This window comes from Lissotriton vulgaris, chromosome 6 (genome assembly GCF_964263255.1).
Source record: "Lissotriton vulgaris chromosome 6, aLisVul1.2, whole genome shotgun sequence".
In the NCBI taxonomy this organism is placed as follows: domain Eukaryota; kingdom Metazoa; phylum Chordata; class Amphibia; order Caudata; family Salamandridae; genus Lissotriton; species Lissotriton vulgaris.
In genome coordinates this window covers 1,099,595,825-1,099,620,936 of record NC_141694.1, presented here as the reverse complement: position 1 = coordinate 1,099,620,936, position 25,112 = coordinate 1,099,595,825, and the positions used below count along the sequence as shown (strand labels likewise).

The 25,112-nt window shown below is 43.1% G+C and overlaps 1 protein-coding gene across 3 annotated transcripts in view; it reads right to left on the bottom strand.

Annotated features, from left to right (window-relative positions):
• Positions 1 to 25,112, bottom strand: part of ADGRG6 (adhesion G protein-coupled receptor G6) — a 653,874-nt gene that overhangs the window by 109,114 nt on the left and 519,648 nt on the right. For all 3 annotated transcript variants that reach the window (XM_086927164.1, XM_086927162.1, XM_086927163.1), the window contains 3 exons: positions 20,846 to 20,973; positions 12,472 to 12,740; positions 2,344 to 2,452 (listed from right to left, as the gene is read on the bottom strand). In XM_086927164.1, the coding sequence (XP_086783290.1) occupies positions 2,344 to 2,452; positions 12,472 to 12,740; positions 20,846 to 20,973 (506 nt within the window). The remainder of the gene's footprint in view (positions 1 to 2,343; positions 2,453 to 12,471; positions 12,741 to 20,845; positions 20,974 to 25,112) is intronic.

The window sequence follows — 25,112 nt, the reverse complement described above, 5'->3', positions numbered from 1 at the left end:
CTGGAGGACAATGAGTCTAATGATGACTTCATTAGGTTTCCCAAGAATTGTACTGCTGTAAGGGTACATTTAATGTCCTCAGATTTGCTGATAGGGTATGCCCATTTTGGCCCGCTAGGCCTCACAGCGGATCCTGATTGAGCCCAGGCCCTGTATTCCACTGCTTTCATTGAGGGGGGTGACAGTTTCTTACGCTTCACGGGGGGGAGGACAAGTCAGCAGGAGAATTGGGAGAAATATCCTTGGAATTTACCTGGGCACACCCATTATTAGTAGAACACGTGGTCAAACCCTTGAGGTTCTCATCTTTGTAGTTCGACGTGGAGGGAGGGACAGCACTTATGATGTCTGCTGATGTTTGAAGACATGCCCCCAGTCTTCAGACATGCCAACCCTCCCGATTCAGGCGTGAGACTACCGATTTCAGGGCTAGTCTCCCGCCTCCCGACTCCTGCAAGCAAAAACTCGATTCCTCGGGGGTTTCAGCTGACAGGGCTTGGTATTATGTAACGTGCTAATTCTTCCAGAAAACGTCAGAGCGGCGATGCAGGGTCTAGGAGGGGTGAAAAACCAATTAAGCCTCATTAACAAGCATGGTCTTTTAAACACCTGTGAAGTACTCGGGGCGGCTGTGTGTGTGCCCTGTTTCAGGGCGGGCGAGGGGGGGGGGGGGGGGTGAATGCACTGCCAGCAACGTGCCAGGCCAGGCAGTGTTCAACACTTGCATCACCCTCTCTGCCTGCCATTGCGCTCCATGCTTCGGAAAGGTAAGAAAAAGAACGTGTATTTGCGTTTGAAATGTCTGGTCCTGCAGCAAGCAGCACACTACCAAAGCCCACACATGACAGTAACCCGATTCAAGGCCCCATTCTCCCGATTTAAAAAAAAAATCTCCCACTTTGCTCTTCTGAAATGTTGGCATGTATGAGTCTTGCCTCAGCAATCTCTTTATGGATCGAGCCCATTGCGCTTGACAGGAAAGTCATTATAGATGTTATGAGCTTGCCCTGAGTCTTGGAGGTGGGCAATTTTCTTTTTAACCATGATGGCGCAAAGTTGAAAATGCAGGGCCAAACTCATCTGGCCCCGGACAGGCACAGACCAGCCTGCTCTTGGCCTGGACACGTGCCTGGGCATGTCCCACGTGTGTCCACCTCTGTCGGAGTGCTACCGGGGTGATACGCACCTCCTGGTGCAAAAACAGCCGGAGCCACCTTCCTGCCACTGATGATGGGAGGTGGGAGCTATAGTTCATGGTTCCCAACTCTGGAAGGCGTCCCGCTCTGCGGGAGTGCTGCAGGCGTGATATGCACCTCCTGATGCGAAAACAGCTGGAACCGTTTGTAGTTCGGGGCCCCGGCTCTGTCAAAAGCGTCCAGGGCCAGACTGGCCATAGTGGGCACCGGGCAATCCCCCTGGATGGCATTTTTGTTACAGGGCTGTTTTTGCAGCATAGCTGCAAAATCGGCCCTGTGCCAAAATCGGCCCAAAACCGTCCGGGCAAAGAGCTCGGCGACACCTCCAACCATCCTGAGTGGGGAGGGGGGCCGGCAGAGCACTTTGCCAGGGCTGGTTTTGGTTCCCAGTCCGGCCCTGAAAGCGTCCCACTCTGTGGGAGCCCTGCAGGGGTGATAAGCTCCTCCTGGTTGGAAAACAGCCTGAGCAGCCTCCCTGCCGCCGGTGATGCTGGGCCCTGTAGTCTGTGGCTCAGCCTCAGTGGAAAGCATGGCAGTCAAATTCTCAGGGCCCAGCCTGTTAAGGCAGCAATGACAATGTCGATTTTCTCACTCCAGGACACAAGCCCGAAGTCAACAACATGACTCCATCCCTGTTCCAGATGTGGAAGAGTGCCAATGAAACACAAGGTTTAAGCGCTCATGAATCCCAATGACCTGTTTTGCATCACAGTGCTCTGCGGCACATGCTACCCCTCTTCCAAATCGGTCTCTGATGCTAGGCTGGGCTCTTATTCGACCTTCATTACGGGTGCTGAGGAAATACTGGTTCAATCGGTAATTAGGATGACAGGAAATGCAGTAATCCTGAACCTTAGGGGATTTTCTGGGACACATTTTAATAGTTAAAACCTGTCGGAATATGCTCACAGAAAGAATGTTCACAGGCATCCAAGAATCAATGTGAAAACACTGATAATAGCAAAGGAGGTCTATCTCATAACTGCGAGTAAATACTGCACCCGAAAAATGAATACACCTTATGGTATTGGAATATCAGGGTGTTTTTTGTTCCCACAACAGAAGACCCATGACACAAGTAACGAAGATTTGTTGGCAATCAATGAAAGCACGTTAAAGAGAGGTACAGCTACAGTCGTTTACTTACAAATCATCACCTCCATCCCCATTGGTAGTTTTGCCATAGTGCTGTTTTCCATAGGCACTGTTTTTATTCGTGCTTGCTAGAATAACTGCCACAATTACAGCTGGTACACCTGTATAAGAACAGCATATAATATAGGGTTAAGAATAACCGAATAACAAAAGGACCAGATTACCTGTATTCTCCAAAGACAATGTACTCAAAAGAGTTTAATGGCACTTAGTGCCGATATCGGCAACCCTTCCCGCAAACATGGTAAATAGCTACTTAGCACACAATGAATGAAATAAATCAGATAAGACATGGTTTAGTGGACAAAAGTCTGCTCTAGGTTAGTTTTATAAATGAAATATGCTGCAGTGGTGGGTTAACTTACTGGAGATCCAAGGGCAGTCAGCGGTGAGTGCCCTAAGATGCCCACCCGCATGATGAGACAAACAGTACTTTGGGCCAACCCATTCGGTGCTACCATTTTTTATCTGGAGAGTTTTCTCCCTTAAATCCGTCACCACCAGTCCAGGATTATTATTAACACCTTTTTAGGGATGGAGCGTCAACCAGGCAAGCCCACGGTTGCTCAGGCTTGCAACCGCCCACGGCATCGTCGCTTACATCCCAGGTTTTTGCCATAAAACAACCCTGCTGTGCTCCCTCAGATGGTACCCCTCTCTACCAAACGGCCTCCAGACCGCCCTGTAACTTCTATATCAGTAACTTCTTAACTCATTAATGAACAGGATCCACACCTGCTCAAGCAGTGGTATTTGTTTTCTGTGGTCCTGTGGGAAATTACTGGTTGAATGGGGTGTAAGCCCTGGTTTAGCAGCAACCATAATCCTTGTTAGGGAAAAGTCCAAAGGCAAGCCTGTCTGTGCCTGTCCGCGACCCGACCGCGGCCAGCGCCAGGAACCCTGGGCCTACAACCTCCCACCGTTTCAACTCCACTACCCTCCTCGCACTCAACCCCGGAAAAAACAACAACTGCCAGAGGTCGAAACCGAACACCACCCACGGCCAGTTCTCCTGCCAACACTGCAGACAATCCTTCACAATCAGTTCCCCCCTCAGCCGCTGAACCCAAAACGGACACTTGCACCGCCGAAGCCTTGACCTGCATACTCCTAAAAGTGCGCTCCCATACAGACACGCCACGCCACGCCACGCCACGGGGAACTGTTCGACACCCTCTCTCTAGATGTCGCATTCTTTACGGAAACATGGACCAACGCCACCTTTACCTCAGACATCGCCACCGCTATCCCCGACGGATACAAGATCCAAATACAGGAACCGCCCAGGAGGAGGACTCGCCATTGCACACAAGAGTTCCCTCCGACTCTCCACCTCCAGCACAAGCAACTCCCTCCCCACTGAACACCTCCACTTCCAGATCCAAACCACCCCCAGAACCAAGCTGCATGGGACCCTCATCTCCGGGCCCCCCGGGCCTTGCGCCTCCTTCGCCTCCATCATCGCCGATCTCGTCGCACCCAAAGCCATCGCCTCCATGCACTACATTCTCATCAGAGACCTGAACTTCCACCTCGACAACCGCTGTGATCCCAACTCCACCACCCTCCTTGACAACCTCGCCAACCTCGGACTAAAGCAGCTCTTCACCACCCCTACACACAGAGCCAGACACACCCTTGACTCCATCTTCACAGGAGGGACAGAAATCCACTACAGCCACACCATGGAGGCCCCCTGGACAGACCACCACTGCATACACTTCGCCTTCAACACAACCACCGCACCCAATCCCGCCACGCGCCCACCCCGAAGGAACTGGAGCAAGATCACAGAAGAATACTTCAACACCACCCTCCTCCATGACCAACGCCAACACCGCAGCCAAAGAACTACACCGCTGGATTTCCAGCTGCGCTGACATGCTGGCAGCCCTCCACCACCCTTTCAAACAACCCCCCCTGAAGGCCGCCTGCTTCACCACCGAACTCCAAGAAGCCAAGCGCTCCTGCAGATGCCTCGATAAACTATGGCAGAACAAGAAAACCACTGAAGACCAGAACAACTGGAATGCCATGAATGAATACCACCTGCGCTTAAGAGCCACCAAGCGGACCTTTAACAAGAACAAAATCCACACCAACACCAGTAACGCAAAAAAACTCTTCAACGTCATACAGCAGTTCACCACACCACCCCCCCAGCAAAGCCACAGACATCATACCATCCATCACAGGACCTCTGCAACAAGCTCGGCTCCTACTTCCACCTGAAAATCAAGGCCCACTACGGTGACTTCAGAGAACAGACTCCGGTCACCACCCCCCTTCCCACCACCGACAACCAACCGACCATCACCTCCTGGAAAACCGCTACTACCGAAGACACCACCACGACCATGAAGAACACCCACTCAGGAGCCCCCACGGACCCTTGCCCGTCGCACATCTACCAAAGAGCTGCCGCCACCATAGCACCCGAACTGGGCCGGACCATCAACACCTCCCTTGAATCCGGCATCTTCCCCAACTACTGGAAGCGGGCAGAGGTCAAGCCCCTCCTCAAGAAAACCTCGGCCGACCCGACAGACCTGAAAAACTATGGCCCATCTCTCTCCTTTCCTTTGCAGCTAAAGACACTGAGAGATTTATCAATGCCCAGCTGACCACCTTCATCGAAGAGAACGCCATCCTCAACTCCTCCCAGTCTGGATTTTGAAGTAACCACAGCACCTAGACCAGCCTCCTCGCCACCACTGATTACATCCGCGTGCTACTTGACCTGGGCCACACTGTGGCTCTCATCCTACTAGACCTCTCTGCAGCCTTCAACACTGTCTCACACCACACTCTCACAGCCAGACTCCACGACACCGGCATATGAGAACCGCCCTCGCCTGGATCTGCTCCTTTCTCTCTGGCAGAGCCCAAAAGATCAGACTCCCCCCTTCCTCTCCGAACCTACTGAGATCAATTGTGGAGTACCCCAAGGATCTCGCTCAGCCCCACGCTTTTCAACATCTACAGGGCTCCCCCTCGCCGCCATCATCAGACAGCATGGGCTCAGCATAGTATCCTACACCCACGACACCCAGCTCATCCTCTCTCTCACGAAGAACCCCGAAGACACCAGACTCAGCTTCCAAGAACGAATTAAAGAAGTCGCAGCATGGATGAACGACAGCTGCCTAAAACTGAACTCGGAGAAGACTGAGGTCCTCGTCCTCGGATCCTCCCCCACTGAATGGGACAGCTCCTGGTGGCCCCCTGCGCTCGGAAACCAACCCACACCGAAGGACCACACCCAGAACCTCAGAATCATTCTAAACTCCTTCCTTACCAGACCAACGCCGTCACCTCCAACTGCTTCAACTCCCTCTGCATCCTCCGCAAGACCTTCAAGTGGATCCCCCCGAATGCAAAAAAAACGTCACCCACGCACTCATAACCAGCAGACTGGACTACGGTAATGCTCTCTATGCAGGAATCAATAAAACCCTGCTACACAAGCTCCAAACCATCCAGAGCACCGCAGCCAGACTCGTCCTCGGAACCCCATGACACGAACAAATGACCCAGCCCCTACAAGACCTACACTGGCTCCCCATTGAGAAGAGAGTAATATTCAAGCTACTCACCCACGCCTACAAATCCCTCCACAACATCGGACCCAAATACCTCAACAAAAGAGTCTCATTCCACGTACCCAAAAGGAACCTCCGCTCCGCCGACCTTTCCCTGGCAGAGACCCACACATCTGCAGAACCAAAGCAGGCGGAAGGGCCTTCTCCTACCTCGCAGCAAAGACCTGGAAAGAGCTCCCTGTCAACATCAGATGCTCCCCCACTCGGCACACCTTCAGGAAGAGCCTCAAGATCTGGCTCTTCGAATGATCCGGAGCTGCAACCACACCCCCACCCCACCCCACCAGTGCCTTGAGAGTTGAGACCCTCACGGGTGAGTAGCATGCTCTACAAACCCCTGATTGATTGATTGAACCCCAAATTAACCTGTTCTCAACCCCCTGGTAGCTTGGCACAGAGCGGTCAGACTTAATTTAGAGTCAATATGTAAAGTATTTGAACAATCAACAAAAGAGTGATTCCCCAAAAAGAGCGTTTAGTACAAGGAGTCACTGTATTTGCACTTTCACATAAGGATGTGACTGGCCACTTGCAACCACATTGTACATCGGCCTACACAATTTTTGAACCTTGTCTTACTTCACCAATAAATTCAGTTAAGACAATTAAAGACATTTTTAACTTTGCACTTTCACCTTTTTCACCTCACAAAAACCCGCTCCGCTGTAATCAGGCATCTTAGCACACCTGTGAGGCATTCGGCCCCTCGGGTGGGATCCCAATGATAAGGCATGTCACCAACTAGGTTGGTGAGTGAGGGATCTTCTTAACAATAGGCGTTAATACTTGTGCTAAATGCTCTTTGTTGGGAATCACTCTTTTGTTGATTGCTTATTTGTTACAAGGGATCAAGAGTGGCTCCATAAATATTCCCTTTCTCTCCTGTTGTTTTGATATAAAGTATTTGAACAACACTTCCAATAGTGAGACAGTGACACCACCACACAAAAAGGATCCCACACCAAATTAGAAAAATAAAGCAACATTTAATAAACAAAACAAGACCAAAAGGGCAACCTTCTTTTTAGGCTCAGACTAGGACTGGTTACCACTATTCCCTTGTGAATTATATTTTACTATTTGGGGTGCTGCACAAATACTTTACACATTGCCTCTAAGTTAAGCCTGACTGCTTTCTGCCAAGCTGCAGAGGGTTGAGCAGGTAAAAATGAAGTTTGTTTGTGGTTACCCTGCCAAGGATTGTGGTTGATGCTTGACCAAGTAACCCAATTTCTCACACGTATCTACTCCCAAGTCTTTCGATCCTTGTACTCTGGGTTTGGGCTTCACCAGGCAAACATGCAACATATTTTCGTTTTTCTGCTCATGATATTTGTTTATGATATATGTTTTCATTCTGTATGTTCACTGAGTTTGCTCACGAGTTATTGTTCATGAGGGATAAAATCTTCCACTACTCCGTGTGAAACAAGGGTTACTCAGCTCCATACAATTTGTTCACTCATTAGGATGAGGCAATGATCAGAAGACATCCTTCATAACTTGGAGTGAAGTGTTAAGAAGCACAAAGGTATAGGCAAGAAAGGTGGGCAAGAAATGCGTTAAATCACATTTCAAATATACAAAAGTGACCTAGTAGTCTTGGGCCAATTGTGCATTGGAGGCTTGCATTTTCTGAACCAGTGCTAAAAAATCAGTACTATTGACGAACCAAAAAATAGATAGTAGGAAATTTGCTGGAAAATCTTAAGTTTCTATAATCCTAAAAACCTTTTGACAGCCATCTGACAGATGAGTTATTTAGGATAATCCTGGGGATTTATACTTGTTCGTCTAGGCCAAGTTTTGCGAATTTCATTAGTGTGAACAATGTGAAAAGCGCTTGCTTGCTAACTTTAAGTGTGACTGTTTTCAAGTAATAATGACTAGTGTTTTGTTTTTAAGTCGACTGCTAACTCCTTTTGTTATCTATGGCTATATAACATGTGATACTGCAACGGATTTGTTGGCACATAGGCCCTTCTAGATATAGCAAATGGACTGCAACACTTTGTATAATCTATAAGGGTGATTTCGTTTAATTTAACAAATTGAAATCCTGAATGCAATATGGTACATTTAATGTACTAGTTATTGTCATGACTTATACCCCTGTGAATCCTTCAGTCTACCACGAAGATGCTAAATCAAAGGTGCTGTTGTAACTGCTGAGATCCTTTTCTCTAGTACCCAATGCAGCCTCAATTCTGACATAGAAATGTAAGCAAACGCGTTAACATTCTCTTTTATTATTCAAATTCGGTCCAAAAAAAGTAGGTGCGAGAAGTCCACAACACCCCTCCTCGTTAGAAAATTAATATCTTTTATTTTGCATATTACTTCCCCTACCTACATTAGGAGAATTATTTAGGCTACACTGGTGGTACCAGCGGATGTGTTTTTTAAGAGTTATCTTGTGTCTTTTGTTCCTTTGCTAAGAATCTTAATTATGGTAGCAGTAAGGATATTTATGTAGGAACAAAATATTCCACAATATCCCAAAACTATACAGTTCAGCATCAGAAAAGAAGTCTATCTTCTAATTAAGTTTTGAGCTACCTCTACTCCGTCTAAAAGTATTTTATATTATGCCACTGGGGCAAGGCAATTCATAATCCCACTGGAAAGATCTCAGATTCATCAGCCTAGAACTGATCTGATATTTAATGCAGTTTGTGAGCTGAAATTCATTATCTCCAATGATGTAGACGCTGTGGTTTGCTTAATCAATGTGGAGTACAGGACTATGCAAATAGGTCCTTATTTATTTATTTATTCATATATAGTACAGCTTCTGTTCGAGGCCATCTTGGTGGTTGAACAGGCAGGCAGAAAGGAAAAAGAAAAGGAAAACCAACAAAAAGAAACAGTTTAGCTGAAGAGTTGATTGTTTACCCTTTTCCCGAAACAGTGATTGAAGAGAGATTTACTTTAACATCTCTTGGTATGTGAAGCGAGATACATGATTTGGTCAGAAGGGAAATTATGTTTGATCATCATTGTCAGATACACAAACTGAGATGTGATGTTTGTCCTGATGTATTTGGAAACAATTTTGAGGTTACAACAACTAAATTAAATCATATGACTGAGAATATATATGTTGAAGGGATGGAGCGTATTGTATGGAACCTTCCTGAACAGAGCATTTGTGTGAGTTTAGCAAAATGTAGATTAGAGTTCTTAGCATATATTTAGTTTTAGAGAAGATGAGGTTCCATTGGTCTCATGTAATGTATTAGTACCCAAAAACACGCTATGAGACTTTAAGTTTGACACTCTGATACTTTGAAAATCCTGAAATTGCAAGCCCGCAAAAAATGAGGGTTTTTGCGTGGTGTGTATGTTTGTTCATCTGTCTGCTTGTCTGTGAGCACACGCACAGGAAGTGGACTCTCTGGGTTAATCTCAGTGGTGGTTTCGCTATTAAGCATAATACTCTCAATAAACTATTTGGGGATCTAGCAATTTCAATTTGGATGGCCCACTAAAGTAAGCTGGATTTTTACCAACATGCTCTCTTTATAAGCCTCTAGGCTAATGCCATCCCCTATACATTTTGTTTCTGCAATTTTTTATAATAGGAACTTGGGTCAAGGGAATTAGGGCACTACATATGAGAACCAGACATTGTAACGTGAGAACCATAAGTTACACATTTTTTCACAAATTTGTTAGGAACTGAAGACGTTAAGCGATTTGCCCTAAATCACAGGATGTTGAGCCAAGGCCTGGATTTGAGCCCGGTTCCCCCAGTTACAAAGTCAGCAGCTCTGGCTGCTAGGCCACATCTCCTCAGGCAATATACCCCTTGGAAGAAATTATGAACTTTCAACAAGAACGAGAAGGGGATTGGGATACGGCTCGGAAAATAAAGCTCTTGACTGGAAGTGCCAATCTCTACAAATATTTTTTGATTTGGTATTTGGGGGACACATAGACCATCTCTAAAATGGGGAAGTCATGTTCGGCAAATAATAAATGCATTAAAACTTTATAAAGTGAAGGAAGATGCATACTTTTATAAAGAGATGTTGGGAAACTCAATGAGAAATGCGCAGCCACTATGACAACAAGGTAAAGAAAGACCAGGCAGGTTGTAAAAGGGTCTCTATTAGGAATACAAAGATTCTTGTTCGCGAAACATAAAGGACCTGATTACGAATACGGTGGTCCTGGGATCACCGTACCCGTGGATGGCGGTTAGACTGCCACCATTGCATTTGGCTACCCACCTAATTACGATGGTGGTGGGAACACCACAAGACCGCTGGGGAATGAAGGTGGGAATCGTGACAGTGCAGGTTCCGGAACCAGAGAGCAGATTAAGACTTGCCTTTCTACCAAGCCATTCATGGCAGGGACCCCGCCATGAAATGCTTGGAGGAAAAGCATGTAAAGGGACCCCCAAAAGGGCCCCAGGGGAAATCTGCCCAAGGGGGTGCACGCGGGGGGCACATGATGTGTCCCCCCAAAAGTGCACCGTCATGCATGCACTGTGTGGCATGCACTACATGGTGCATTCCACAACATGCACAGATGTGCTGGAGGCGCTGTCATGGCGTCAATAGGCTTTTTAGGCTCTCCTATGAGCCAAACATTCCCACCACTGTGACACTGCTGCACTGCCTGTCCTGGATTAATATTGTAATCCAGCGGGTGGGTTTACCGCAGACATGGCGGACTTCCTGGGACCTCTGCAGCAGCATTCCTACAGGAGGACAGCCAAACTCTTAATAAGGCCCTAAGTACCTGGTTTTCCTTCTGGATGTAGTCTGGGGTCAGATGTTAGTAATTTTCTCTTTCAAATTTTCAAAGGTGAACTAGAGTACTAATTGTGATAACTACACAGAAATTTGAAGACATATACCTTAGGAGGGCTTTAAAAATCCCATGAAGTGGATAACTCTTCCAAATCAAGAGTCAACTGTGAGAGAATATTTTGTTCCAAGAGCGGGACCGTTGTTGGCTTTCTTTGTTGTATGTATATGCCAAGAACAACCTTTTGAGGCAGATTGTAGCTTGGCAACGCACTGGTTTTCTGATCAGCAAACTGTTTATCAATAGAGTTTGGGCCATCTCTAATTTGTTATGAGCCAAAGATCATTCCTTTGCATAGTGACTTTGTTGGATGTGTGAGGAATGTTGTTTGCAAAATGGTACCTGCTCTAGCTTTTTAACTGGGCAGAGAAAAACTGTTTAGTACTTACCAATTAGGCTAGCTAGAGTTTGGCTTAGTAATATAGACCATGTATGTATCCTGGATTATCTGATTTGAAGGTCCAGTGAGCAGAGGCAACAGTTAATGTCCTTCGCTATTGACCTCTGTGTTTCTTTTGACTAGGTTGACAGGAAATTAAAAAAGATGATGCTTGAAAATATGGACCATTGAACACCAAAATGTCTAATTCCCTAACACATGAAGAAGGATTTGTACAGGCAGAGTGTGGGTGGCTACAGCATATCAAGACAACTGATATGTAGTGTGTCTCAAGTTAGGGTGCATTACTCATCGCAGGTCTTTTGTATACAGAGGATGTGGACTTACTGTACCAAGCCTGAATAGGGCTGAAACATAGTTTAAGGGGTTTGGATGTGTACTGCACCCCAAATGAATCAGCCAAACAGGATAATAAAGCTGAAATAGTGAAAGAAAGTGGAAGGTAAAATGTGCTTGTGGCTGAAATCCAGGATACCACAGTAAATTCTAACAGATTCTAGCATTCGTTTTTGCAGGTCCCTAGTCGGTGGTCTGGGGGAGTGTTTGCGCTCTGCTGAACTAATCCTCCATATTTAGAGGGAGCGCAAAAGTATTTTTGAGACAGAACGAAAAATAAATATAACTTGGCCAAAGTGAACGCTTAGTCCGAGCACAAGTGCGCTATACATTCACAGAGGCATTTATTGATTTCTTAGTGACTATTGAAATTAATGTAAACTCCTAAATATTACTACGAGGTTTTAACATGTGAGCCAAACATCTAAAAAGATAACCAGTGGAGAAACAACTTGGCGTGGTGAGAGGGTGCAAGCAAAAATGTGGCCATACTTCAGACACAGGGCCCCATCACAAAGGCGCTGCAAACCACTGGTGCTCATGCTAATTTGTGCTACTGTGGGATGTGCAAATTGATGGGTGTGTAGTTTGCACCTTATTATGAGTAATGCAAAATATATTGCAGAATAATGTTCTAGTAACACATGTTATTCCCCACTTTGAGGGGTACGAATAGCAGAAGAGCTGTATCTGCTCCTGTGAAATGGGACAAGCAGAAAATCTGTGGATCTGTGGGGCTTTACTTTGTAGTCTCTTAATTAGCAGATGGTAATTCTGCAAGATAGATGACCACTGTGTCTTTTATATGCACTTCTTTGCACTGTTTTACTAAAGGCTAAAGAACAAATATTCAAAGCTAGTCCTTTTCTACTGGAAAAAATATCACTTATGCAGAAGCAGTCATGTTTTTCTGCAGTTCTATTTTAAATCATGTACAAGATCAATTAAAGTTCCAACTCACCCCAGCCGATAATGCAGAACTTAAGAATGTAGCGCCTGATGTAGGTGTTGAAAACTTTAACCAGTGCAATGTACATGTGAACAGCCTCCAGCCCCATCCACGTGAAGGTTGCAAGTAGGAAGAAATGCAGGAGGGCCGCCACTGCGATACACAGGCCTTCGATGTCAAATGACGCAAGCCAACTGTCGAGCAGGAAGATCAGGTTGAGGAACAGCAAGGCCGTACTCAGGTTCATTAAGATCTTGGATGGGTAATCTCGTCGTATTTTTCTGAAAAAAAAAACACAAGTCAGTAGTTAAATCTAAGCTAGAAGGTGTACGTGGATTGGATCCATAAACGAAGTGAACAGATCCTGACATGTAGAGCTCCAAAAAGGGGCTTGTTTTGTTATTTTGTCAAAAGAACTTGCTGAGTGAAGATCTGTTTTAGCTGGACTAGTAGGTAATATGCAATGGCATTTTTGTTTAAGTGGAGATTGGCATAGGCCGTGCTTGAACAGACCACTCCCATGTTCTGAAAACTTTGAAAGAACTGGCCAGAATTAGGTCAATACTTCTAAAAACTGTTTTGTTGCTGCTTAACAAACACCAACATATGGCAAATTGCAGGAATTATCTTTATTGATTGTTGTTAAAATTCGAGAATACCACAACAGATGCAATGTCAAAACACCACTAAACCTGATAATACAACTGCTGTGCAATCTTTCACTTCTGGTTTTTCCACCTGTTACCCATTCTTCAATTCTTCCATTGTTTCCTTGGATTCTTTGCCACACTCTAGTACATTCAATTCACCTTCGGAGAAGTCAAATGTTCCCTACATACCCTTTCATTTCCACTCAATTTTCACCTGTGCAGATGGCCACAAAAGCTGCCCTATCCACTTCTCTTAATTCCATGCACTTCTCTATCCCTTCTTTCCTGTTTTCCTAGAATTAGCTCTTATTGTCAAGGTCCCTAAAGCCACTACCTTCATGCATTTGCCATAAGCAATGTATGTATTTATTTAGTAGTTTTATGCACTGTGAAGAATGTGGGCACGTTTCAATAAACAGTGGGAGCACAGTGAACGAGCAACGAGACAAAGAACAGTGGCATAGGCCACTGAGAAACATAAATCAGGAGATACAATTCACTAACCCAAAATGAGTTTGAGTGGTTTAAAAAACAGATGTAAAATATAATTCAGTAATCCAGTATATGTTGGATGGCTTAAGATCAATACATTCTGCATGAAATGAGAGGAAAACAGTATTAGTAATCCATGCTTTAGTCCAAGGCCAAATTAATTCCCTCCGCAGACGTCAATCAGTTCTTTCACGTGCCATCATCCTTAATAGATTGCAATTGCAGAAAACCACCTCTTTATCCTACCTTTTAAAACCAAGCAGGAACCACGAGGAATGTACTCTAGTTCTAGATTCATCATTTGAATAAATTGTTTGGTGCTGAGCAGTTCCCACTACACTGCTTATCACATTGATGTTTATATAGCAGGAACCTACCAGGGAGGCAAACAAGCATTGTACATGTATAGGGGAAATGTAGGAGACAAACCAAGACCATGAGTATTAAGTATTTTACATATTTGAATTAAAACATTTAAAATTTAATTTCATTACACATATTATTACAACTTTATGTGCAAGGAAAAACCTTATTACGAGACATTGGGAATTTTAATGGAGAAGTACCTGCTTAGGAATTACCTAACCCCAAACTTGGAGCCTCACTAGTTATGGAGCCTAGAATGGGGAAGAACAGGTCAATGGCTACATGAGGATAGCTATTTGGCGTCCAATAAAAGAGCTTTTTCTAATCCCTCAACAACATAATTGTGCAGTGTATTAATTAGGAGATTTAACTTTAAATATGTCAACATATTTGAGAAATTGCAGTGCATTTTGCCTTTATGTTATGTTATGTTTACACCAGCAATGTCCTTTCTAGGTTACTTAGGAGTTTTAGGTTATTGGTCAATGACATAATTTTTCATTTGAAACAAATGCAGTATCTGTGGTCATTTGTTTATAGAATTTGTTGAACAGGTGAAGCTATCTTTCATTCGCGAACTAGTGACATCTTGCACTTGTAAAGCCGGTGCTTTTTAAGGCACGAGATACCTTTTCATTTTAAACTCCATTCCGTGCAATGCTCTATCATCTCAAGCATTAACAGCCGTTCAGGGCTGATAGATGTATGTCAGTGAGAAGGAAAAACACACTATCCCATCACTAATTATATTGAGAGGAGGAGGGGTTTTGGTGCTGATCAAGACGCCCTACCAGCTCAGAAGTTCTGTCTCTCAGAGGTGCTTCTTTGGAGAAAAAAACACCATTTTGCGTCGACTCACCATGTACTTTTATAGGTGCCTCTCTCTGGACAACTAGGGAAATAAAAGGAAGGCGGTTTTCAACATAAGGAAAAACTGTTTTTTCATCACTATTGCGGGCACTTGCTGAGGGAAAGCAGCTTGATCACTATTTTAGATCACTGCTTCACTGAGAAAGCTTTTTTTTAAACTTCAGGACTGCATTTTTGATGCACTCTTGTTCTAGTATGGTGAAACACTTCTAATTATAAACTGAGCAGCAAAATTACATATTTGAAGCAGGGGCGGCTCCTCCTCAATGGCAGAGGAGCGTCGCCCCACTGCCTGTCTCAGAGCCAGCAAATGAAAAATAAAACGATGTTCTAGCATCGTGTTATTTTTCATTTGCCGGCTCTGAGCTAGCTTGTGCAGCGAGGGGCGGGGCACGGGAGGAGTGCTATGTGCACTACCCTAAGTGTGCATATGTGTTTGGCTGGCTGTCTCAGCCGACCAAAACACACATTCACACTTAGGTTTCTCCAGCCCTGCTGCATTGAACAGCTGGGCTGGAGAAACCCCCCCAGACTCCCTTGCCTGAGCAGAGCGTCTTGTAAGCCTGCTCAGGCCAATCCTTGCACTGCTCTCCTAAGAGAGCAGCACAGGGATTGGATGGGAGTCTGTCCCAGAGGCTGCTGGGAAGAGAAAAGGAAGCGCAACGCGACGTGGGAGGCGACCTTCGGCTTTAGGTATGTTTTTTATTAATTTTTATATATCCCCCCGCGTGCTCTCCCGCCATCCTGCGCTGCCTCCACCCGCCCCACCACCGTTGTTTGTAATGGTGGCAAATGATTTGAAGAGTTCTGAAGCATTATATTTAGTTGCAGCACTTAAAGACTTTTATCTAGTGTGACTGTTTAGTTTCATCATTCATATTATGGCTGCTTTCTCCTCCTTATAGATTATTTTGCCTATGTTATTTATTCAGCATATAAGTGTTTACCTGACTCATTTATGAGATACTTACTCAACATAGGATATGCTGCCTAACCCTCTGATCTATTGAACTCTGATCTATTGAAACTTATTTTCAATAGGATCCCATGTTCTGTGTTTTCTTTCATAGCTTATAGTCATTGCTTTCTTATAGCAATATTGTAATAAATATTTATAATCCAGAGGTGAGCAGAGGTGCTCTTTATATAAGAGTTAGAAAATGTGGCACTTTGGTATCTGTAAGACCTAAGATCGCTAGGTGATTCTATACATGGTGGACAGGCCTACAAACCTGTTATTATTAAATAATTCTAAAAGCTCCTTTTCTAACATGGCTTCTGTTTCTAATTTCACCATAAAGCATTAGCCTTCCTCATCAGGTGCTAAATCTGAACACATTAGGAATGATCCTCTATCTCGAAATCATTCTCTGAAAATCCTATTCTCAAGAAAATATTACATTAAATAAGCGCTCTTTGACCATTAAGGAATCAGGATTGCTATGAAAAATCGATTGAGTTGGAGCAACTATTACAAGTAATTAGCAATTTGCAAGGTATTACAAGTAACGTTCCTGGCTTGTTTCGAACGTGATATTTGCACTTACAAAGTCATGATGAAAATTTTAAGAATTGGAATCAATGCCATAACTTAAGACGATATGGCGTGCATTAAGGAGTAGACAGTATTAACTTTTTTAAATGAACTCTGACTGAAATAGTAAGTCTACCTAATTATTTAGGTTTAATTATATAAAGATTTGGCAAGAGTAACCCCATATGCAGCAGCTACTTGTCATATCATGCTATTTTTGGAATACATCAACCTTTTAAAAATAATAAGAGCAAGTAAAGATAAAAAGAACTTACGTGCCCTGGCCAGCAGTTGTTCATTTTGAGTATCATTCTAATGCAACAAATGTCAGTATGAAAGACATTCTTGCTATGAGACCAACATTGTGGCAGCCTAATATTCATTGTGGTAATATTAATTCCTTGAATCGTCAAGACCAAACATAATGGAATCTCCCAATCCTTTAATGAACCATGCCAGCTACTAGTATATATATACAGAAACTGATTTACTACTATATTGAAATTCCTGCTGCAATTATGAATTATTTGTTAAGTTTTGAATTATGACTGTGCATTCATATCATAACAAATAATTTTTATCTGCAAGCATCACTCTCGCTTGGGTGTCATGTCCATTTTACACTCAATGTTTTTTTTGTTATAGGTACATTTAAGTTCAGGGAGTTTTCCCTTGAACGATTTGTTTCATGTTTTCATTGTCATCTACTTCTCAAATTAGGTTTCTCTTTTTTTCGACATCGATCTTTAACTATTAATACTGGCTCATTTAATCTTGTCTATGAAATATTTCCATGTATGTGTGAAGAATTGTTTTATTGTGATTGATATTTTTCTTTTTGTCATCACAGGTCATCAGTATTGGGTGCTTTGCTGTATCCTGTTTTTTCATTATTCATGATCAGTTTGTCTCTTGGAAAGTGTGTGCTTTGGGCAACTCAGTTAAAAGGCAAAAACAAATACGAAAGTTGCCTTTTACGAGAAACTCATTGTAAAGAATCTTAACTATTAAACCTTGAATGTTTTTGGGTAGGTAATGTTGCCTATTCTGCAGCTATAAATCTCAAATGAGGTGTTGCAGTTCTCTTTCATAAATCTCTTAATGTTGATATCTTATTCCAGGAGTGTGATACTGAAGCAAGATAGATACTACTTGATGTCACTATTAATAAATAAGAATTCCATTTTTAATATATGGCCTTACAAAACTAGACACTTCTTTTTCGAATGACATCAAAACTGAAATCCCACGTCTCCAATAAAAATATTATTATTAGTGGTGATTTTAAAAATGCTCTTGATCCCTTCATATGATATAAAGCCTACATGCAAATATACATCTCATACAGCTTTAAATTCTGTTATAATAAACAGAAAAGCAAATGATATGTGGAGACTCTTTAAATAAGACCCCTACAAATGTTCTTTCTTTTCTTCAGCTATAATAACTGAAATGATGATTTTATGATTAACATATCCCTTACTCAATGCACATTTTTGATTCAGATGTGTGTGATCTTTATCTCAGATCAAGCTCCTATTGAAGTTAATTTTAAGTTATTCGATTTTAATTTAAAACACAATAAACGGATATTAAACAAAAATAGTCTAACACTTTCAGTACTGAATTATTTGATTTTAAAAACTTTCTTATACTAATATGGCAACAAATTGGGATGCCTTTAATGTGGCTTTGCATTAATTCAGAATGTCATTTATTGCTAATATGAACATAAAATAAAATAAAATGTACAATATAACTCCTTATTGAAACGATATAAAGTATAAGAAAACACATTACTAGTAAATCTGTTAAAGTACTATAAAATTAAATGCGAGCACAATTTAATGTCAATAAAATTTCAACAATTAGGCCCAGAATTAAAAATATTTAGCGACAAGTTTGCATTACTTTTTTAATGCAGACCTGACGCAAAATTCAGGTTGCTGTTTACACATCCATGTAAATGCTGGTTTGTGTTGTATGTAACACAAAGAGATGCCACACAGCGCAATGTGGTGGCATGCTCTACTTTGCGTCAAGGGGACATTTAATGGATGGTGCATGGGTGTTCCTGTGCATCCACCCATTGATTTTTATGAAAATCCATATCTACAAAGGATTGTAGGTATGGGTTTGCTCCAACATTCTGTGCCTCCCTGAGGCTAGCATAACTAGGAGAAATATTTTTTCCTTGTATTTTCCTCTTGGCATGTGTGATGCATGTGTGCTTGCCAAGGTGGCAAAGTATTTTCCACTTGAACAAGACACTATCTCAAGCCAACATTTTGTTTGAATTGTGTACACAAGGAACGCCCTCTCGTTCAATCTTCACATGTAATACCTGCCAAGTTCCTTTTATGTAATGCAGAGTGTTTCATATAGTTTTCAAGAAAATAACACATATTACAAAAGGGAACCATTAAGGAATTTTACCAATCACTAGATACGCGCTTCAGTATTTAGTCAATGCCTATACGCTTTGGTTGACAATAACAACAAATGAATTATCTTCAAGCAGGTTACTAAATTAAGCAGAAAAGTATTTTCAATGAACGACAAATATATTTGAGGCTCAGGAGAGCATTTGTCTTCCCTTTGTGATTCTGTTGCCTCTGTGTCTGTCAATTTCCAGGGTAAGATACCATTTAAGAGAGTCAGTAGACGCACCACGAGAAGGAGATGCAGAACAGTCATAACTGACAATACCGACCAGGGTGGGGTCTGAAACGCACTGACTCAGCCACCAGTAGACGTGCAGTTGACTTCGACATCATAAAGGGCAGAACCTTGGAAAGTGTTAGTGGACCCAGAAGACCATGTCTGGAACCATCAATTTTTTGGACTCTTTCACTTGGTGCTTTAGTTAACACCAATAATGCAATTTCCTCACCTTGGATGTTTTCCCCCATATTGGTTCCATTGGCTTCGCTTCTTCCTATTTTTTGGACTGACCCTTGTTTATGTTTCGGAAGAACCTTCGTATCTGAAGCAGATATTGTTTTTTAACCTATTCTCATTATCTCCTGGGATTTGACTTTGGTGACTAATAACCTGCTTTTTGGACTATTCCCCTTTTTGGTCTCCCAAATACAATTCTACTTTCCCGTAGAGGAGTGTGCAAGTCATCTTAGGTTCTTGGGCAAGATTCCAGGTTTGACTAGGGCTCGTTACAGCACCGCCTCCTCTAACACTGGGTAAAGTGCATCAAAGTTATTCCATAATACTTACCTGTTATCCGATATTCACTGTCTTCTGTTTCCTCACTTAACAGTGAGTACTATGGTGCCTCTGCAATGCTGTGCCATCCAGTATCTCAAAGAGTTCAGTCCGGGATCTCTCACAATCACCCTGCTGGAAATGAGTGTCACTTTTTCTCTAATTTCTCACCCTCTCAATCCTTTTTTTTAAAACAGGTTATACCTACTCTGCTGGAATGTGATGCAGGGAGTGGGGCCATATATATGGGAAGAAGGGAGGATTAACCTTAACATCCTTCCAGTAATATTAAAAGGGCCATGATACTATCTGACATTCTTAATTCATATTAGTAATATAAATCCTGATTGTATTTTCTTTATCCATGTAATCGGGTTGCAATGAATAATTGTGTCAGCCAACAAGTGTATATGGGCATGTATGTTAATGTATAGTGCATGGCAGTCTTAAAAACATATGGCAGACCATGCAAATTTCTTGGCCTCATTTTCTCATGCTAAGTCACTTTGTATATAGGGTGTACTACAACAGCCCAGCCTCAGGGGGTACAGCTATAATCAGCGCAGTAGATGCAATGAAACCACAGCACTGGATTGTACAGGTAACTGTATCCACATTTGTGGCTGCATTTTATCACCTTACCAACAGGGGCCTATTTTCCTTGCATGTATTTGCATCCATGGCTCACTTGCTATGCACCGCCATAGGATGCTTCTAAACTTTGACAACTTGCTTTGTGGGGTCAAGAGGTGAGGAAAATATTATATGCCCGCAGAGAGGGGAAGCTGTAGATTATACCCTTACAAGCCAGACTCAGGGTTTCATTCCGAGGTCTACAGTAATCCCAGTTCGGCTGTGAATGGGAGTTAGCAACAGAATGAGGAATTACAAGATCTGTGGTAACTCTCTGGATCTGTGGTTTTCATCCAGGGATTCTGGGTGAGGCACTGGGGAAAAATGAGGTTTTGTTGGGGGGATTCAGGGCTGTGATTAATAATTCCTCTGGTAGTTCCTTATTTCTAAGGAAACCTTTAAGGTCCCACCTGGAACTTCATCCCTTAGGAGTTACCCATCAAGTCTCAGTATCAGTAGCCCTAGGGGGCGGAGTTACTGCAGATTACTCCGGACCATTTGTAATTGACCCTTTAGAACGACGTGCCATCACCAGGACTCAGAACATACTCATTCTGGAGCACACACTTTACTAGCCTCATGGGTTGCTATAGATAATTCAAAAAGGGTCAAAAATACTTACTCAAATGCAATGTAGGTGAGTAAAGTAGCAGCTGAGCATATAGCAGATATTCCACAACCTATATAGGAGATGAAGGTAAGGACTTTGTTGTTGACCGCGTCAATTTGTGTACTCGTCCTCTGGAGGTCCTAAATGGGAAAAATCAGGAACAAGAGCGATCACACCAGATCTTAAGCCAAAATATTCCCCAAACACAAATTGCTCAAGTTAGGTTTCTTAACCTTTCTATCATCTGTAATTAACAAGGACATACTTCTTTGCTGGGAGCAACAGAGATATGCGTTTAGGTCGATCAACACCAAGAAAAGCTAGCTGGCCTTCAATGGCCTTTCTACACTGTGTAGTTATACTGATTAACCTTTCCCCAGCAAAACACGATCTCCTTGAGTAACAAACATTATTTTAGGATGCCCCCCAAATTCCAAATGTTTCATCAAACTGATATGTTTCAACTCAACAGCATAGTTTCAGATACATACATTCCTTCTAAAGTATCTCTAGAAATTCTCACCAAAGTAGATACAAGACAATCCAGCCACCCCAGATAACTCTTTCCCCTTAGAAAAAGTTATGAGAGTTACTCCTGTAGTGACAACAGTGCTTAATTTGCGGCCGTGCTTGCAGGTGGGGCATCATTTATCCTCTTTGATCCAGAGCAAGCAAGAGAAAAACACAAAAGTGGGAAGAAGGAGGAATAGGAAGACAGAAACACAGTGAGAAAAGGAGAGAGCGTCATGAAAAAGAACCTGTAAGAAAGTGATAAAGAGGCAGGGTGAAGTTTGGTGGTGGATTAAAACTGCATGAGGTGAAAAAAAGACTGTGCTCTTGGTATTCAGTGCCATAGCCTTCGATGGTGCCTACTGCAGCAAAACATATAGCCCCAGCACTTTCTCTTTTACAAATAAATCACGGTAGCGTCTACATGTAAAAATGGTATCAGTAGGTGTTATGCTGATAGCATAGACCTTTACAGTGAGACCACATGTCTCACTGAGGTCTTCTTCCCATTTGAGATATTAACAAGAGAGTAAACAAGAACATGATAGGTAAAGGGACAGCACACAATCCTCTGCATAAACACTCTGCCGCTGGCCGGTATCAACATGAGAGTGCAACATCAGGGTATTGATGCACTGCCCAGCACTTATGGACAAAGCATGCCACCATGTTCCAACACCCAACTTTCTGTACTGATCAGCAAATGGGAAGAGAGTCAAGAGGCAGCAACTAGATTGAACATGGGTCAAAGGGTGGAGGAGACCACTCTGGAGAGGGAAGGCGACCAAGTGGTGGTCGGAGATCCCATACACCAGTGGGAAAGAGAAAAAACTATGGAAAAAGAACAGTGGAAGTAATACAGCCTAGTCTAGATAGTGGATGAGAGAAAGAAAATGGTTAGTTAATCATAAAGAGACACCTATGTGTCAAGGCAAAGAATGGGTGAGAGAAAATATTTAGCTAGGGAAAGAAAACAGAAGGAGTGGAATTACTTTATACACTTTACATCGTTTTTCAAAATCAAACCAGGGACATTTGCATAGCGCACACATCACTTGGAAGTCTCATGGCGCTTGCAGACGGCTCTGGTGGAAATAGCCATGACTTCAGCTTCTTACGAAAGAAGTTATGATCAGGGATGATGCGTAAGTGTGTAGGAATTTTGTTCCATGATGCCGGCGTGAGAAAGGAGAAAGACGTGCCTCCTTTCCTATCGGTGCGGATTCTGCGAGGGGTAAGCAAGGATTCATTACTGGATCTGAGCACCCTTCGTGGCTGGTACTAACATCATTTTTTAGACCAGTATCTTGGGCCTTTTCCATACATATGCTTACATGTCAAACAAAGGATCGTAAAGAGAATTTGTTTTCTCACTGGGAGTCAGTGAAGGGCTCTTAAACAGGGAGCAGAGGAAGATCTGTGAGGAAGATCTAGGACCAGCCTAGCAGCAGTCTTCTGCAAGATTTGAAGTCTATTCGAAAGGTTTTCATTAATTGAGAACAATAGGGCATTTCCATAGTCCATTCGGTTTATTATTAGTCCTTGGACTAATGGTTTCCTAGCCGCAGTAGGAATCCATTTGAAAACCTTCCGTAAGCTGCGCATCACTCCGAAACAGGTGCCAATGATGTGATTAAACTGGCTTTTCATGGACAGTTGGTTGTCCATGTAGAAGTCTAAGTTACATACCATTGATTTGGGAATTGGACAGGGGCCCAGGTTAGGTGGCCACCAGTCGTGTGACCTCGTCAAAAAGCATGATCTCTGACTTGCCAGCGTTCAGTTGGAGGTGGTTGGAGCTCATCCACCTGTCAATATGAGACATACATTTTTTGAAACGCTGCTTTGTTTCGACAGGATCTGGGGCAATAGTGATCAGAATCTGCGTGTCATCTGCATAAGATATGACATCAAAATCATAAGATCTGATCACCTTAGCCAGAGGCGTCATATACAGGTTAAAAAGCGTTGGGCTCAAGATGGAGCCCTGTGGCCCTCCCATCTCGACCGGTCTTTCACATGAGATGCTGGTACCCATTTGGACAGTTGTTACTCGGTCTGCTATATCACTCTTAAACCACTTGAGGGCATTTCCTCTGACACCTATATCTCAAAGCCGATGTTCAAAAATGCTATGGGATATGGTGTCAAAGGCGGCAGAAAGATCGAGCAAGACGAGGATGGCTGACTGATGCTTGTCCAAGGCCAACCTGAAATTATCTGTTACCTCGACCAATGCTGTCGCTGTACTGTGCGCTGCCCTAAAACCGGACTGTGAGGGATCAAACAGCCCATGGCTCTCGAGATGGTCAACGAGCTGTTGGTGTATGAGAGATTCCAACATTGTCCCAAAGTATGGAAGTAGAGAAATTGGACGGTAGTTTAGGAGCAGTTTTGGGTCGGCAGTGGTTTTTTTTAAAGATCAGTCTAAACCTAGCTGCTTTCCACATTTCAGGAAAATCAACCTCCGAAAGTGATTTATTAAAAAGACCTGTTAAACTTTATAATAATACCAGTGCAATAGTGGGGGAAAATTTAGGAGGTACAGGGTCTGTGGGGGAGCCTGATTTTATCTTCTGCATGACAGTGGTAACAGACTCAATGCTGCATTTGACAAATGTGTCCAAAATATGTGGGGGGTCAGAGGACATGCTAGGCACATCTTCAAAGTAGATGTTAATATGTTGTGATGGGAAAGAGTGATGGATAGCTGTAATTGAATCTCAAAGAATTTGACAGAGTCAGACCAATCTTCTTATGCTTCTCTCAATACATTGGCCCTGTGATCAGTTGGAGTATATCTCAGTGCAGTCTACAGTTGTTCTCGTTGCCTTAAAGAAATCTTGAGATTTTTATAATATCTCTTCTTTAGAAAATCCGCCGTTGACAGGCAATGCAAAAACCACCGTTGATGGACAGAATGCAGAACAATGTCATACATTCACCCCTGTACAGAGATCTGGGCCTAAATCCATCGTTTTTTTGCACTCCACACCACCCCAGTTCAGACATGGCCATATGCAAATCATTGTGACCCTGTGCCTCATGGGAACAGTCCAGCCCGAACTGCCAAGCCATGCCTTCCCTGGACCGGAAACAAACTTCCGAGCACTGTTGTGCATGCATTGAGTGAACCACTGAAACACAAGCATTAGTTTCTTCCTCGGATTCATTAACTATCTCATCTCCTTCTTTGAATTCTTACTTAAACTTGGGAGGAGGCAAAGGCGATATTGTTCATAAGTCTAAAGGAAGGTGTAGTTATTAAATTTGGTATTTAAAAGTACCTACTTTAATTATCACATTAATCGGAATATATTTTAACTTCGAACAAAATCTCTTGCTTCATTTGCTTAAAGTGCTAGAATGCAGGGTCAAATCGCTTTTGAAAAAAAAGTCTATGTGAAACCACTGCAGAACGTAAAAGTAAGCCTCTGGTCCAAGACCTTTTTATGAGAGAACAGACCGAGGTCCTGAGAAAGCCACCTTTTGTAGTGGGTTACTGGAACATATGCAAGCAGTTACAATCTGAACTTTCTCAAGGCCTGTCTCCATCCGTCATCAAGACCTCCACCATCACTGCAAGCACTACCCACATAGAACGCTGCATGCCAGAGAGTACACACTAGAAAACTGAAAAATAATGATCATGTTTGAAATGTGGTGTATTTACCCATCAGACCTTTCATTTCAGTTCATGAAAACCGTCTTGGCAGAGCCTAGAGCCCATATGCAAAGGAAAGGCCTCAGACCAATCAGGGTGTTTTTT